The 16352-nt window shown below is 37.6% G+C and overlaps 1 protein-coding gene across 1 annotated transcript in view; it reads right to left on the bottom strand.

Moving 5' to 3' along the window:
• Nucleotides 1-973: 973 nt before the first annotated feature.
• The window catches only part of LOC128492842 (troponin I, slow skeletal muscle-like), an 18452-nt gene continuing 3073 nt past the window's right edge, over nucleotides 974-16352 (bottom strand). The window contains exons 2-8 of the mRNA XM_053465558.1: nucleotides 16336-16352; nucleotides 13750-13789; nucleotides 10536-10667; nucleotides 9543-9632; nucleotides 8946-9119; nucleotides 7997-8096; nucleotides 974-1147 (exon numbers count right to left, since the gene is read on the bottom strand). The exon at nucleotides 16336-16352 is cut by the window's right edge and continues 22 nt beyond it. Of these exons, the coding sequence (XP_053321533.1) occupies nucleotides 8001-8096; nucleotides 8946-9119; nucleotides 9543-9632; nucleotides 10536-10661 (486 nt within the window). The 5' untranslated portion in view covers nucleotides 10662-10667; nucleotides 13750-13789; nucleotides 16336-16352 and the 3' untranslated portion in view covers nucleotides 974-1147; nucleotides 7997-8000. The remainder of the gene's footprint in view (nucleotides 1148-7996; nucleotides 8097-8945; nucleotides 9120-9542; nucleotides 9633-10535; nucleotides 10668-13749; nucleotides 13790-16335) is intronic.

The following is a 16352-nucleotide window of genomic DNA, read 5'->3' as shown; positions in this document are numbered from 1 at the left end:
TGTGGCATTTTCAGTGTGCTGAAAATCAGTGTACAAAATCAAATTCACATGAGCACCAAAACAAACCAAAAAGCATGCTAGTAGAAGGTGGCTTCAGCCCATGGCTGGTTTCATAAAAATTCTCCTCCATCCACCATAAGTGAGTGAAAACATAAGATGGACTTTTAGGGTCCAGGTGCCATGAAGAAATGAATGTCCCCACGTGATACACCGCTCCGTGCTCAAGCTCCCTGGCGGACCAAACCAGGGGGGCTCTGTAAGCATCTAGGTCTTCCAAGAACCCACTAGGCCCTAATGCCCAGAGGACTAAGCTTTCCCTCTTTCACAAGTAATGACTTGATCTTATCCAAAAGGCAGAGAAGCAATGCTTGATGCGTAATATAGAAAAAAAATCATTTTATATGTTATGGACTCCTGATCAAGACAAAGTGTTTTTGTGATATTATGGCACAAGGCCACATATTACATCAGGGCAATGCTTCATTTACCTAACACCTCACTTTAATTCTATGTAAAACTGTTTATCTTTTAGAAAATTTTAGGGCAAGAACTAATTAGAAAGATAGTAATAAAGTAGTCCTGTGACATACAATGGTCTCCTTCTAGTAGGTTGTACAATGTTACCTTTATGTTCTTCGGGCCAAATTGCTAGCAAATGTATGTATAAAAAATATTTTGCCACGAAACAGCTATTGTGTATACAAAGGGGCAACAATAACGGCTTTTGAGATTTGGTTCAAGGTAATTGTGCGTAGGAAAACACATCCCGCTTTTGGGACTGTCCTGACCAAATCGGAACTGTTATGTTTAACTATTCCAGTCTGATGATTATGGCCCTCTGGGATTGAAAAAAATTAACTACCATTAATACGTCAATTACTCGGTTCAACACCCAACAATTAACTTAATTCAGTTTTTTTACACTTGGAGTTAAAAAAAAAAGGCATTAAGATAATGAATCTTTGTTTTATTGGGGTGTAATTAAAAATTAATTAAGCAGATATCGAAACACATATAAACACATTTTTATTATTCAAACTGGAGGACTTTCGAGCATTTTGGGACTTAAATTTAGAGTCTAACAAATCAGTGTATATTGTAGCATATGACAAATCTTCAAAAACTTGAACTTCTTTTTTCTTCCGACCTGCAAATGAAAAACAAAAGAAATTATAACTAATAATTAACTTTGGAGGTGGTACACATTATGCTTCAGGGATGAGGAGAACAATGAAGTAGGAACGTATAAACAAAACACCGATTTCTATGGTATTTTCCTCAAGGGATTACCGCAGGATTTATTGCGAAAAGCTCGCAATTTCACACCCTTCAAAAGGGTCGTTGGCTACCATGAAAGCATACGGGAACACTTTATGCTCATTTGCTGATGTCTTAATGCACCCAACGACACTTCCAGTTTTTGCAGGACATACTGTATATACATTTCACTTGGTACTGATGGCCACCACATTTTACCTCTGATCAGTTGCAGTCAGCCTGAGATTATGCCAGAAGAAGCATAGACGTAGTTGCCGTTACATAGTGTTCTATCATCAGTTCAAAATATACCATTGTAGTTTTCTGCTTGTAAGGCCAAATGGATCACACGTCAATTGGGTGGGTTGTGGATCTCTTTCACCGGGGTCCAGGGAGTATTTTGCAACCCACCTCACGGCAGGAGAAAAGCAATAGGGGTTTGTATCAAGAGGGATATGTGGTCTTATCGTATCAACCAATAATATTATCAAATCCAGTGATTCGTTGATGTTGGCCACTGTCCCAAGCTGCTCCATTCAATGGCTGATACAATGTCAGATGCCAGTGCTCTGCCTTTAAAAGACCAATGGAACTGGGAACAGAGTGCTATGGACGCCGTGATGTCTCGGACAGTCCTCCATAGTGTAAATGGGTGGATTTGGGATATATCCTTTGTAACTGGCCCATTTACCAGAGACGCGACGGAGAGCCTAATTACCTACTAGGACAATATGCCTCCATTTTTGCCAAAGAGGGTTCGCTGCCTCCAGTGACCTGCAACCCTAAGTCTGGGGCTGTTTAGCCAACTACAGAATACACTGCCGGTCCAATCAACAGGAACACGCATTTGATTGCTATGGTGATAAGAGAGCTTTTTAAAGTTTGCATCAGAATTACGTTTGATACAAAATCCTTCCATGATGTCATTCTTTATCTAGTGTTTTTGGCTCTCGGTACAAGCTTCCAGAGCTGACACATAACAACGTCCACAGTAGGGTGCACCAAGACCAAGCACCAACTACCAACGTGTCCTGCCTCCTCCACATGAATCCTCCGTTCAGTGCCTGGGCAACTGCTGGAAAAGTAACTAAAGGGAAAAGTAAATGCGGTAAAAAACATTATGGGAAAAAAATCTTGCCTTTCCCTTTAATAGATCGATCTACCCAATACAACATAGACTATTGTGAGGACACGTATGTTGCTCTTTCTGCATTGACTTCTTCTTTCAGTGGGTGTGCATGATCAGTGTTTTTACCCTTTTGTTCTTACAATGGCTTTGGGTGTAACTTACCTTTCAAGATCCAAGGGTTGTTGGCGCTGAATCAAATTTTTAATCTGAAAATTATTCTGTAACTTCCTTTAACGAAGGGTTGGGCACTTGATGTCTTGTAAGCCAGACAGAGCTAACAAAGGGCTTTAGGGCAGGTTTTCTGGCTTAGTGTTCGGTTGTATAATATATAGCATTTCTATCCTTAAAGTGATACTGCAACCATCTTATGCACTTTTATATGGTCGCTTTTACAAATGCATGGCATGTCTATTATAAGACGAGGTTTTTCCCAGAGCAAATGCTCTGAAAAATACCCCTCGTCTTATAATTGAGGTCGTCTTCTAATCAGACCTCAAAAAAATGTCTGCTGGGGCCATGCTGCTTACCGGGCTTTGGTCGCTAGCAGCGTCTCTGCTACTAGCAGCAGGAGAACAGGAAGCTAGCACAGTCCTCACATAACTCTACCTCCCCCCTCCTTCCTCTGGGGGCGGGGCCAGAGAAGTTGCTCGCACAGCCGGGCCCCTGCAGAAGTCTGCGAGTGGGAGATCTGCAGTTCAGGTAAGTGGGTGGGGAAGGGTTTTTGAGCAAGTATGTGTGATTAATGGAATGAATGAGTCTTTAAATGTTTGTGAATGAGTGTGTGTGTGATAGCATGGATGTGTAAGGGGGGTGGTGGTGGTAGCATGGCATAGAGCGGCTGTAATCACACTACTATCCTCCCCAGGTTCCAGCATGTACTGGCTACCTTGGCTTGATAGGAGTGTGATTGCTGTATTACGGTATTAGAATTGGCAAATCAGGGACATAGAGCCCTGTCTGCTGATCACAGTGTAATCAGATCAGAGTTTCTCCCCCCTTCCAAAAAATGGGGGAAAAAAATTAAGGGAAAAAAATTAAATCCGACATCACTGGCATGAAAGATGAATGAGAGATTCCCCAAAGGGATCTTGAGCCACAAAGCACTGGGAACATTGCAAAAACAATGCCTTATCCCCTCCATTATAAGAAAAAAAATCACTACCCCCAAACCTTAAGTGAATCGTATTAAAAAAATATGTGATATGGGGTAATATGTAAAGCATAGATGTGGCCCTTTGGCACTTACAGTATAGAACAACATTTTTTTTTCTATTTTAGAATAGTTTTTTTTATTTTTATCAATGATCATTTTTTATGTTTTATGTATTGCTACGATTGTAAAAGAAGGCTCAACTTCTTTTGAGCAAAAGTATGTATAATTTGTGTGGGTTCTTCAAATGTGGGAAAGGGGAATCAAGATTTAACAACCATATGATAAAAATAACAAAAAATATTTTGGTTCTGAATAATAATACAGAATAATTGACAGAATAATAAAGAATAATTTAATATGCATTAATTGTGGATGTGGCTGACCGGGACACTGGACAATCCCTTTAGTAGCTCAGCCTTTTCTTATTCCAACATATAGAAAATGAGTAGATTTGAGTTTATTTCACTTGTTTTTGAGAAATACGTGTGCATTGTCATGTTTATCTGTTGTGCACGCGTCAGAGGGCTTTATCACCAGTTAACACGCTAGAGCTGCCTGTGTAGATGCCCCGTCTTTACTTTTTCTGTACTTATTATCAGTGAAGTTGCTAAAGTTACTTGTTACTATGTAAAAAAAATAACATTTTCTTGACTTATTGGCAAAGAAGGGAACTTAAAAAAAGATGAATCCAACTACGAAAATCACAAATCAAAATCATCGCTTTTTTCTATATTCTTCCTATTTATTGAAACCAATTACCTGCTTTATTTACATCTGACCCTAGTTCATTTTTTTTCCACTTCAGACCACCTACCTTCTGTACTTAACTACGTGGTACAAAGTAAACAAGAGTAAAAAATTATAACACAGAAACACAGAATTATACGGCAAAAAGAGCCATCCGGTTCATCTAGTCTGCCTATTATTCAGACTTGAACCTTAATCAGTCTTGTCTTAGACTCTGGATAGCCAAAAGCCCTTTCCATGCATGTATACATTCCCTCACTGTATTAACCTCTACCACTTCTGCTAGGAGGCTGTTCCACTCATCTACTTCTACATCTACTGACCCAATCAGTAAATTAAAACTTCCTAACATTGAGTCTGAGACTCTGACCCTTTAGATTAAGACATCTTGTTCATTTTTCTCCTCTTTTAAAAATGAACTTCCCTAATGCAGTTTGTTAAATATTTAAATGTCTCCTTTCTTTTCTCTCCTCCATAAGAGACATATGGAGATCTTTCCTGATTTCTACCCTGCAAAACATTCACCACCTTATTTTATTAATTGTTATGTTATATATTAATTCTTATGTCCTGTCTACCCATTGTACAGCACTATGGAATATGATGGTGCTACATTAAACAATAAATAATAATAAAAATTAATAATAATTACTAAGTAGGAATAGATGCACTATAGGCGCTATGTTTGCATGGTATTGAAAAAGTGTCACCTCTTTTTAGATTATTTGTAAAGAGAAGGCAGGTTATGAGGCTGTTTTTAAATTTAATATCTAAAGTCAAGGTCAAAAACAACACTGGAATTGCCCAGCTGAAACCTGATAAGCTGCCCCGTGTCACACAGCCAGCTAATGGCCTGAGCTGCAGGGAACATTCAATACAGTAATGTGTGAAGGCACAAGGTCCGATACTTTAACCCATAGTTTACTGGAAAGATATGGTTTATTCAATGCATCTGCATATCAGGATTATACTCTGGATACATCATGGTACTCAGAATTCTGAATATACTAAGTGGGACAAAGTATTAAATTAATTAATGAATAATTAATTAATAATTGACTAATAGAGAGATGTATGTGCATAAGTGGGAATTCTCTGGCTCCGGCTACCTGGAGCCCCTCCTTGCGGTATGCCGCTTGAGGATTGCTAACACATCCCCCCCCCCGAGGCGCTGGGAATGCCACACTCTTATGCCTCCATCCCCATGACTGTAACCATTTAAAAAATCTAAATGCCCCATCTGCCTCCCTATCTCTTAATCCTCTCTTAAATGCACCTTTTGAGTAGTGTAAGGTAATATACTTCCATTATAGCCATTGCATCCTCCAACCACTAGGTGTCGCTGGTGCATGAGAGTACATAAACATGCTCCTGTGCAACACATGGCTAATTTGGAATATGCTGCTATCCGCTGCAGATTGGAGTTTTATTTTTTGTTGGTTTGTTTCCATAGTTTGCCTCAAGGCATTACAGTAAGGATTTACTGCAGAGCTAAAACATATCCACCTAATTTCATTGGAACAATAAAGAACATATTATTCATAAAAGCTGCGTCATAGCGGTTATCTAAACGGAGTAACAAATATAAAAGTTACTCATCAGTTTCCAAGCATATGGGGAAAATAATCGTCCAACTGGATAATTCCGTATTACAAATAGCTTAATTAGTATTACATTACGTCTGCTTAATCATGACAAAACAGACTTCAGAGACCCAGGTAGAATGCGTTAACTGTTTAGGACACAGGCAGCTTTAAGGCTTAGTTGCTCAAAATGTTAGCAAATTGCTAGAAAATAAAGGGTGGATTTTATTAACCCTTTAAGAGATGTGCCATAGACCCCCGAACACTAATTACACGTGTGATTTGCAAGAGATATTAAGGGGATGCGTAACTAAGCTCTGTAAGTCTAAATGTTACATACTACTTGTTATGTCCTGGTTACCCATTGTACAGCGCTATGGAATATGATGGTGCTATATAAACAATAAATAATAATAATAACTAGTACTGTCCAATTAAAAACAAGTCTTGCCCTGTTTTGTACAAGGAATGAAGGGGCAATATATTAGTTTAATCATTCGATACAATGTCATGTTGATCGTTCAATACAGAGGCTATTCTACTGAAAGGGGACAATGTTTTTTATTATAATAATTATTTTTACTACTACGAGCTTTAAAAATATTGAATATGGGATATTTGACATAATACAAAGTTTTTCATAGCTGTGAAATTTTTCTGTTATTTTACAAAAACACTAATCTCTAAGACCGAGACATTCTATTTTCTTACAAGGCAGTATAGCCTTGTAAGAAAATAGAATGTCTCGGTCTTAATCAAACAGATCCATTTTATCAAATTCAAGACTGTATTCAAACTAGTAAATCAAACAAATGTTTATTATTATTTATTGCGCCACCATATTCCGCAGCGCTGTCCAACGGGTGCTTAGAGATTAAAATAAGCAATACGTATTTGTATTTTTAACCTTTTCTCTGGTTCAGATCACCACTGTATTTAATGATCAAAGAAATATATTTACCTATAAACGGGACTTTCGTCTTGAGTCACCTTATAATTTTATTAGAATCATCCCATCTTATAATTTCATAATCCCAGTTGAAATGAACTATCTATGAGTTATGAGCCAACAGATGAAACGCGTAAAGCATGTTTGGCACTGATCAAGGTGCACGCAGTTATTACTTTGGGAGGTAAGGCGTCCCTCCATTCATTTGTATGCTTGTCGAGCAGACACATAAATGTTAAAGTGCTTTAATCAAAGAAGTGTTGATTGTCCATTATCATTTCCCCAGCTCTCCAGGCGTTCCAGTTAATCCTCTTATTAAAAGCTCATGATAACAGATATGTTCAGACATTTGTAACAGACACTTAAAGTGGAACTGCAGTCTAAATAAGTACTTCTCCTTTATGAAGGAAAGAAAACAAGAACATTGTTTTATCCCTAGTAGAGGACCAGAAGAGAGCGAAAAATGTTTTAAAAAATGTCCTTGCAGTTCCACAACTAACCACACAGGGGCAACAATGATAACATACAGCCAGACCTCAGGCCTCATTCCCTCATCTGATCTGTTATTATTATTATTATTATTACTATTAATAATAATAATAATATGTTTTTTTTCTATAGCACCATCAATTTATGCAGAGCGTCTTACAGTCCATATATTCAAGGGGAATGACAAAACTAGAACTGATAGAAACATGATGGCAGGTATGAGCAATTCAGCCCATCTAGGCTGCCTATCCCATGCATCTTTAAAGTCCCTTCCTGTATTAGACTCTACCCCTCATGCTGGAGGTCTGTTCCACTTATCTACCACCTCCTCACTAAATCAAAACATACATTACATCTAGAGATCCCATGACTCACTTTTCAGCCTGTGACTCTTTGTATCAGCATCAGAAAGGTGGGTCTTTTTCTGTGGCTGCATGTTATGTTAGCCACTTGTACAGACAAAGCCATGTTCTGTTGGCCACCTATGTCACTAAAAGAGGGTCTTGTTTCTTTCCCTGACCAGAATGAGAGGGTTCAAGCAGGTGGCCACAGATGAGAAACACTGCCCTGTATATCCTGGTGTACAGTAAATAATAGCTTACATTTCCAGGACTTTCATAAGCAAATTGGTTGATATGAAAACCTCCACATTGTACATTCCCGACACAGGAGTAACATTTTGTGATTACCTGATTATACGTTACTGGTGTCAAACTTCTTCTTCCTGCCCTCCATACCAGACATGGCTTCGATGTTCTTACGCCAGTCAGTGACCTCAACAGCTTTTTCCTGCACACAAAACAACAAACTTGCGTCTTAAAGATTTTATTTAAAAAAAAAACAAACGCAAACTAGTAATTCTTGATCTTTCAAAAATAAATGTCAGTAATTATAAAAGGGACTATAAATTGATGTATGGTTTAATCCTTTGAACCGTGGCACAGCTGACCTATTGGGCACCAAGCTGTTAGAGCTAGCAATGAAAACATTGTAGAACCAATCTTGTTCTTCTTTAGTCCCCATATTATCTTGTTTTTAACAGGTTGTATACCTTCATAAACCGACCTTAAACATCTTGACTACCCTTCACAGTAATGACTTTATAAAACAGTGGATTCTCTTTCCCAAATGGAGAGGGGTCAGGAAAGTCTGTAGGAGAGTTGCTGTTGAAGTCCTTGACTTTGTATTACGCTATGAAGGTCCAACCCCGTCAAGCTTCCGCTATAGGAAGAGTTGGTGGCCATGTATAATGTGTCTTTATATCAGTGAGAGTTCTTCAAAGTCTCCTCACCCACTGAATTATGCATTTTGCAGGGCCAGACCAGCCCTTGTTCCTGGTGCTGGTACCACACTTCTCCTTCAATCTCTCCTGACAACCCTTCCTTTGGTGAATTTACCCCAACTTGTTTAGCATTCTTAATCCTCTCCCCTAAGTTAACTAAACATACAAAGTCTAGGGGTTTATGCAGTAAAGAGAGATTTACCAAGCGAGTTTGAAGGAGAGTTATGGTTGCATCTCCTTGACTCCACATTGAAGGCCAATGCCAAATAAGCTTCTGCTATTCATAAACCCAAATGAGTAAAAAAAAAACTAATAACAGCGTATCGTATGGCCGAGGGTCACCAGCTATCCATTACCTTTTCATCTTCCTTTTTCACTGATTTCAGGTTGGCTTTAAAGTCCATAGAAACCTTGTGGGTGGACCCCAGCAGAGCTTTAAGCATGGCGTCCGCCGAAATACGGACTCTGCGTAAAGTGGGGCGTTTGAACTTTCCTTTGAGGTCAAAAATCTTCTGATTTAAGCTTTCGATCTGGAAGAATTGAGGATGATACTTGATGAAATGCATTTACATCCAACCATGACAACCTACTGATTAAAATTTCCAGACAAAAGAGTCATTTTTATCTACTAATACTGACAAAAAGGGAAGATCACACTGTAACAAAAAAGATATAAACAGTAAACAGATCCAGTTATCCGTTTCACATTTCCTCTGAAGACTTAAAAACATATTTTATTAAATAATAAAAAACAGCTTTTTGCAGTAATTCCTTATTTAATTCTGGTGAAACCCGACTAGTTCATTGGTTGCTATGGTGACAAGGCAGCCTTTTAAAATCCACTAATTTATGTACGTAACTCTCAATATGTCTTCCCCAAGAAGTTAAAATGAAAAGTTTTATTCTTAATTACAATATATTTAGATTTAGTATCTCACACTGAAATACATTACCTCTAGATCATTCTTTTTCACTTTGACTTCAATATTATAACGTTCTTCGTCTACGATATCAATTTGCTTATGAAGTTTTGTGCATAATTCCTAAAGACAAAGGGACAAGACGAGAAAACCGTTTGCCAATGTTCGCTTATTTAGAGGCAAATACTTTTAGAAAAACAGCAATTAAAGTACTTCAGTTTTAAAATAGTATATATTGCAGGTAAGAAAAATAATAGTTTTGTTGGATTGTACTGTAACTCCCATTAATTTTCATGTTTTTTTGACAATTATGAAAGCAGGGGTGAGCTGGCCTGGAGAGCATTAAAGCATTTGCCCTCCCAAGGCCGGTCACAAAGGACGGGTTTAAAAAGAATTCTAGACTGGCCCGGAGAGCTGGAAACGCAGTGGGGTCATATAACTCAAAGTTATGTGACCCTGTGATAAAAGCAAGGCTTCTCCCTTAAAAGCTGTGGCTGGAGGTAAGGGGGTGAGAAAGGGGTAGGGAGTCAGTATGTATGTATGTATGGTAGAGTGAGTGTATATAAAAAAGTGTGTGTAAGTGTGTTTGTGAGCATGAATGTGTAAGTGTGTATGAGCTGGAATGTTTATATATAACTCTGTGTGTGAGCATGAATGTGTGTGTTTGCGAAAGTGTGTGTGAGAGGGAATGTGTGTTAGCATGAGTGTGTATGTGTGAGAGTGTTTAAATGTATGTGCCAGTGATCGTGCGAGTTGCCAGGGGGCACAAGTACCTGATTGGGCCACTTGACTTTGCCTGCCCTATGGGCCAGAAGGTACCAGCCCTCTCTTGTATGAAAGGGTTAATATTGTCCCATATATTTGCTGAAAACTGAGCCCAACTGCTAAGTTTACTAGTGGATACTCAAATATCCTAGTTAGTGTCCGGTACAGTCAATAATAGCCACCTCTGGGTCATTACCGGTAAAGGTTGTGTTAATCACCAGCTGTCAATCATTAAGATAGCATGTCCAAAACAATTATTACCTGCATCTCCTTTAGGGAAAGGCCACTGAACTGCAAAGGAGGAACATTTTGTGAAAGAGTTCTAATTTTCTCTTCCTCGGCTTCTTTCTTCTCCTGTTCCAGATCTTCACTTGCTTTTGCGAGCATAAGAGTCTGCCAATATAAGATTACATATGAAATGGTGACAGCTTTCCTAAATAGTAAAAAAAAATTAGGAGGTCTCTGAGATCTTATTTTTTGGTGGTTTTGTGATTTACTGTGTCCCTATTTGAACAAATATCTTTCCTTCATATTTTTGTTTTCGTACTAATGCATTTTCGTGTCGAATTTGTCTGTATGACAAACAAACAAATGCAACATTGGACAAAACAAAATGAATGTGCGCAATACGAAAATCTTCGGTCATTCCTTCTTCGCCATGGCCGCCATGTTAACTACACTAAGAAGAGCAGGACCTCGCCATTTTAGTTCAACTTCTTCTATTTCACGTTTCCATGGCAACCCGGACAGACAATGGGATTTCCGAGAAAGAAAAAATGTTGGACGAATTTTGTCGAATACGAAGATGGCCATGGGCGCAGCTTGACGAAAACGAATATGTACTTTCTGCCAGCGCCCAAGTCTAGTGATAACCAAGCACATGCTATGATGTCATACGTAACATCTTACAAATACACAAATATGCCATGGCCATTCATATAAGAAGAACAAACGCCCTTGTTGATTAGAATCTGCAGAATTGAAGACTGGAAAGGAACTCAAGTACTTACTAGTATCTAATTCTATTGAATACTATGGGAAATGTTTATCTTAGGATATTATTAATATTATTTAATTAATTATTATTATTAAAGTGAAGCTTAAAACACAAAAGCCCTTTAAGCTGCAATGTTATCTACGGAATCTACTACTCGTGTCTCCTGCATTAGATACAAATTAAGTAGACCGTGCCTCGGGGACGTGGGAACACTAGAGTCATTTCACAGCTGCAGACAGCTGACTTGTGTTGCAGGCGAGGCACTCCAAAAATTCACAAGGACACGTATCAGAAGGGCAAACGAAAAAAAAGTCTGAGTTAAAAATAAAATTAAAACACACAACAACACAGGAAAATCGAAGGGCTATAATGTACCTTAAGATGTGGCAGAAAGCACTCATAATTCACTAATCTATAGCTATAAATAATATTTACAGGGGTAAGGGTGCTTATGTGGGCAGCATACTTAAGAACACATCCTGCTTACGCTGGAACAGACAGGGGGCGGGGCAATGAGACATTAAAGAGCAATGCATGCATTTCAGTCCATGCAAAACAAAAAAATGTATAGTAAGACAGTAGAACTTTTTGATTAATTAGTGCGCAGTCACCCTGTCATCTTTATACAGCGGATGAAACGGGTTATATTATTCAGTCTGCATAAATGTCTTAAAGTGACAGGTGCCCATAAAAGGAATTCTTATTTCAGGTATTTTTGTGAAAAGGGGCGTTATCATGATTACGCCCGCTAACCCGTCAGGGGTTGAAAGCAGAACTGATGTGGTGTTTTAATCCGCCCTTAAGCCACTGTCATATTTCTTCTGCTCAAACATATCATTCAAAATAAAGAAATCGCTGAACAGAATTTTACACCTTTACATGTTTGGACTATAGAAGAATGATCTTTGTTAATGTTTTAGTTCTAATCACTTAATTTCTCGTAAACTACCTTTTTTAAAATGTTTTTTTTTCCTAATTTACTATTAAAAAAGTATAAAATATGCTGAAAAATAAAAAAAACGCACTTTTTCTTATTTATTTGAAAAATATTTTACTCATCTACAAAAGCTAATGAAAAAACCCACTAAATAGATTCTATTTGTCCTGAGTTTAGCAATACCAAATGTTTTTACGTTTTTGCTTTTTTGCAAGTTAAAGGGCAGTAGGTAAAAGTATTTTTAAAACCATTTTTTTTTTTCAAAACTGGTCATTCTCCCCCGGTGTTCTATTTGGGACATCTTTGGAGCCGGTCAGTTCAATTTACCTCTATCAAACCACATATTTTTGAAAACTAGACACCCCAGGGTATTTCAAATGCTAGTATTTTAACTCTTGCCTAGCACATCAATTGTTAACAAGAGGTTAACCTTTTTAAGGTTATTATGACACTGTTCTTATACGAACAGTGTCTAATTTTATGGTCCAAAAAGCAAATACAAATTTAAGTAGTAAATTCAGACATTTACCAAAATATCATATATACCCCTTCAGTGAATAGCAGATGGGTGGTAATATTGTGTAACTCATCTCTGTGGGAATGAAGAAAACATGGATCCCACCAGATATAGACCTGTCTAAATATTTCTAGGACAGTTTTGTAACTGGTCATAATTAAAGATTCTATGTTCACAGGACTGTTGTTTACAAATACAGTTTTATAAATTAAGAGACATCAAAGCTTATTGGTAAGTATTATATGGATTAAGATAACAAAGGGCCTTGTTATCCCAAGGCAAGCTCAGAAGGATTGGGTTCCTTGAACACTCACTCAGGTTCCATGTGCAATTAGGTTCCATGAACAATGGGATTTATTTGCTAAAGTGGGTTTTGACAGGAGAGTTTGCAGGAGAATTGTGGTTTCAACTCCATCACGTCCCCATACATGATGAAGAGCCACCAACAGTGGTCTTCTGCTACAAGGAGAGCTTGGATGGCCCTGTATATTGGATAGTTAAATAAGTGAGGTTTCTTTGAAGTGTCTTCACCCAATAAATTAAGCTCAGCCCTTCTTACTCGAAAAACCCCAGAAACCTGCAAACTTGAAATATGTTATCCAACCAAACAGCCAATCGCCTTTGAGATCATAACCCAGACTTTTGAATTTAATATAGGCCAAAGGGCAATTTTGTTACTCTACTTGTTCTCAACACTGATAAATGGTAATTAACGTAACTTTTATTTGTGAAAGTTGTTTGGATTCAAGCAACCATTGTTTAAAAAAAACACACAAAAAAAAACATTTTAGGTGGAGTTCAATCAACATTTTAAGAAAGAATTTGTATTTGTAAATCAAATGTAATCTATCCAATTATATTCATATTTATTTATAATTACCAACTTTACTTAAATAGTTCTAAAATGCACCTAATTTTCAAATATGTAAATTTCTATTCTAATAATCCAACACTTTTTTTTTTCTTTTTTTTTTTAAATACCACTCTGCATTTGTTAGGGTGGATATTTTTGTTATCAACCTACCTTTAAAAGAAGCTTTCTAGAAGCTGGTATTTTAGATTTTCTCTAGAATGGAAAAAAAAATTAAAAAAAATTAGATATTTGTGCAGTCATACCTCTGGTTTTATTTGATTAAGCGTGAACTAATGCTCCACTTACCTCCGTGCTTTATGATGGAAAAATAGAAAAAAAAACACAAAAAAAACAAAGTTAATATTTGTAACACAACAACCAGAACGTAATAGAATTTAAAACATTAAGAACATTAAGTGAAATATATAAATTTTAATCCCAAATTGTGATTTTGAAAAGGGGCATATCTGCATCATGGAGCATCCTGTGTACAACAGGGTTTCTTTACCGAAAAGAGGGTTTGGAATGCAGCTGAACATTTGAACCTATGGAGGGGATTTATGAAGAAATAACCCTGAGACGCTTTAAATATTAATCCTTTAACGGCCCGTCGTGCAGATTCTTCTTAGCGACTCATCCAATGACTCTAATACCGATCCTCATCCTTAAAGATACACTTAATAGAATAACATGCATTCAAACAGGAATATCAACCATAACATACTGGTAGCAAAAGCACTAATGAGGAGTCTTAGCTATCATCAGATCAATGTAGAATATGAATGAGTCAGCTTCAGGCTGTGTGACCCTGACAATCTGCCCCCTCACCCCGAGGTTGGAGCAAAAATCCTAAATCAAGGACAAACCATAAGAATTCCCAGGAATGGACATGACGTGTATTGTGGCATTCAGTAATTATATGGAAACGAGTGGGCTTCACGTAGACTTCTGTTGGCCATGATGCCCCTGAAACATATTTGATAATGACAACATGACCCCATATTTTCAGCTAAGCTCTTCAATGATGATAAATCTTCACTGCCAAATACCTTGTTAAGTCCAAATGAATCCTAAAACTTTGTGTTAATGCCTTAATGTAAATGGTATATCTTATCTCTGCCCAATCATTTTAGGGGGCCTTGGGAAAACAATTCCATTAAGATACCCAAAATAAGTAGACTTGCCAGAGAAACTGCTTTAGCACCTGCTAGACGTTCCCTTTGATCTTGGAGACCTTCACAAATGTGACCCACATTTATCATGATGTTAAATCAACACAACGCCTTTAAATATATTCTTTAAGACTGCTAACCTTCTGCCTGGGTGGGAGTCCCAACCAAATGGGCCGTTGTTTGCGTGACCTACAGTAGCACCTGTTTTCTTTATTCAACAAGGCTGGTTCAAGATGTGGAATAGTTCGTAAATCAGTTCTATTCGAATCTCAGGAGGAATTTCAGGCGACGTTCAAGCCTTCCCCACTTCATAGCTTTGCAACACGTCAAACATGTACATATTCTTAATTGGCTCGTTGTTTAGGTATTGAGTGAAAGGTTCTCATAGATGTTGCAGTTGACATAGTATGCGATCTACCTAGTTCTAAGCGTCGTTTCTTGTATACACAGTAGGCATCAGACACACAAGAGATAGTTAACCCCTTAATGACAAAGCCCGTACATGTACGGGCTCAAAATGCATTGTTTTCAATGCGTTTCGGGACCGCCCATTGTCCTTAAGGGGTTAAGACACAGTCTTGGGTGACTGAGGCTTGGTTTGCTTTGTGCGTCAACGTCTGCTGACTTTCAAGACTCGTCCTAACTTCTCTAGCACCATAGCTAGATTGCATGCCCATTGGCAGGTCTGCACCATATTACCAGTTGCCTGGGATCCAAGACTTTAAAAATATAAAAATGGGCTTTTTTTAATGCTTTCTATGATTCCAACAGGTTTTAGGTAAAGATGCATTTTCGAATATTTTTCGACCATTCGAATTTGGTGGAATGCAAAGTATCCCTAATAAATGAAGTATCATCAGAAGTGAACTTGTTTTGTCTAAACGAATAATACAAATAACGAATTCACATCCAGTATCAGCGATGCTATTTTTTAGGGTAGTATTAAAAAAAAATATTAATATTAATATTATTATACGTCATTACCTAAGTTAAAATTGCTTTTATCTTTCCAATGTACCCAAAGACACAAACTTTAGAGGACAATTCTATGGACAAGTAGCAAACCAGGGAGAAAGGCCTCTATAGGGACTGTCCTCGGAAATCCAGGATATCTGTCCAACCTTATCTAAGGGGAAGATCCTGAAGGCTGAGAACTATATATATGTTGTAGTCTTGAAGTGTTTTTGTGTTATTTATGGAGCCAGAAATGTGAAGGAACCAAGTAGGTAACAAGTTGATTAGATTTATTGGTAGGCCCCGGAGTTCAGCTCTTGCGTTTTGATTGTAAACGTTATTAAGTAGTTTTAGGGTTCCCTATTGTAACAGCGCCACAGCATCTGCTGGCGCTATATAAATAAATATTATCTGATGTAATTGTAATGTAATTGCTGGACTTTTTAGGTGGGATATACTTCTTGCACGTCTTCTGAGTTCAGTCTGCTTTGGTTATAACAGGAGTTTGTCGGATTGATCAGTAAAACAGAATTATCGGTGTCGTCAATTTCAAATTTATACCCAAACACTGTCATTTTTTAAAATCTATTACACTTCCTTTTAACCATAGATTTCAAACACATTTATAAACTGGTCTTACCCTTCAGA

This window comes from Spea bombifrons, chromosome 4 (assembly GCF_027358695.1).
Source record: "Spea bombifrons isolate aSpeBom1 chromosome 4, aSpeBom1.2.pri, whole genome shotgun sequence".
Taxonomy (NCBI): Eukaryota; Metazoa; Chordata; class Amphibia; order Anura; family Pelobatidae; genus Spea; species Spea bombifrons.
The sequence above is the reverse complement of the archived record's forward strand: the minus strand, read 5'-3'. Positions and strand labels throughout refer to the sequence as shown.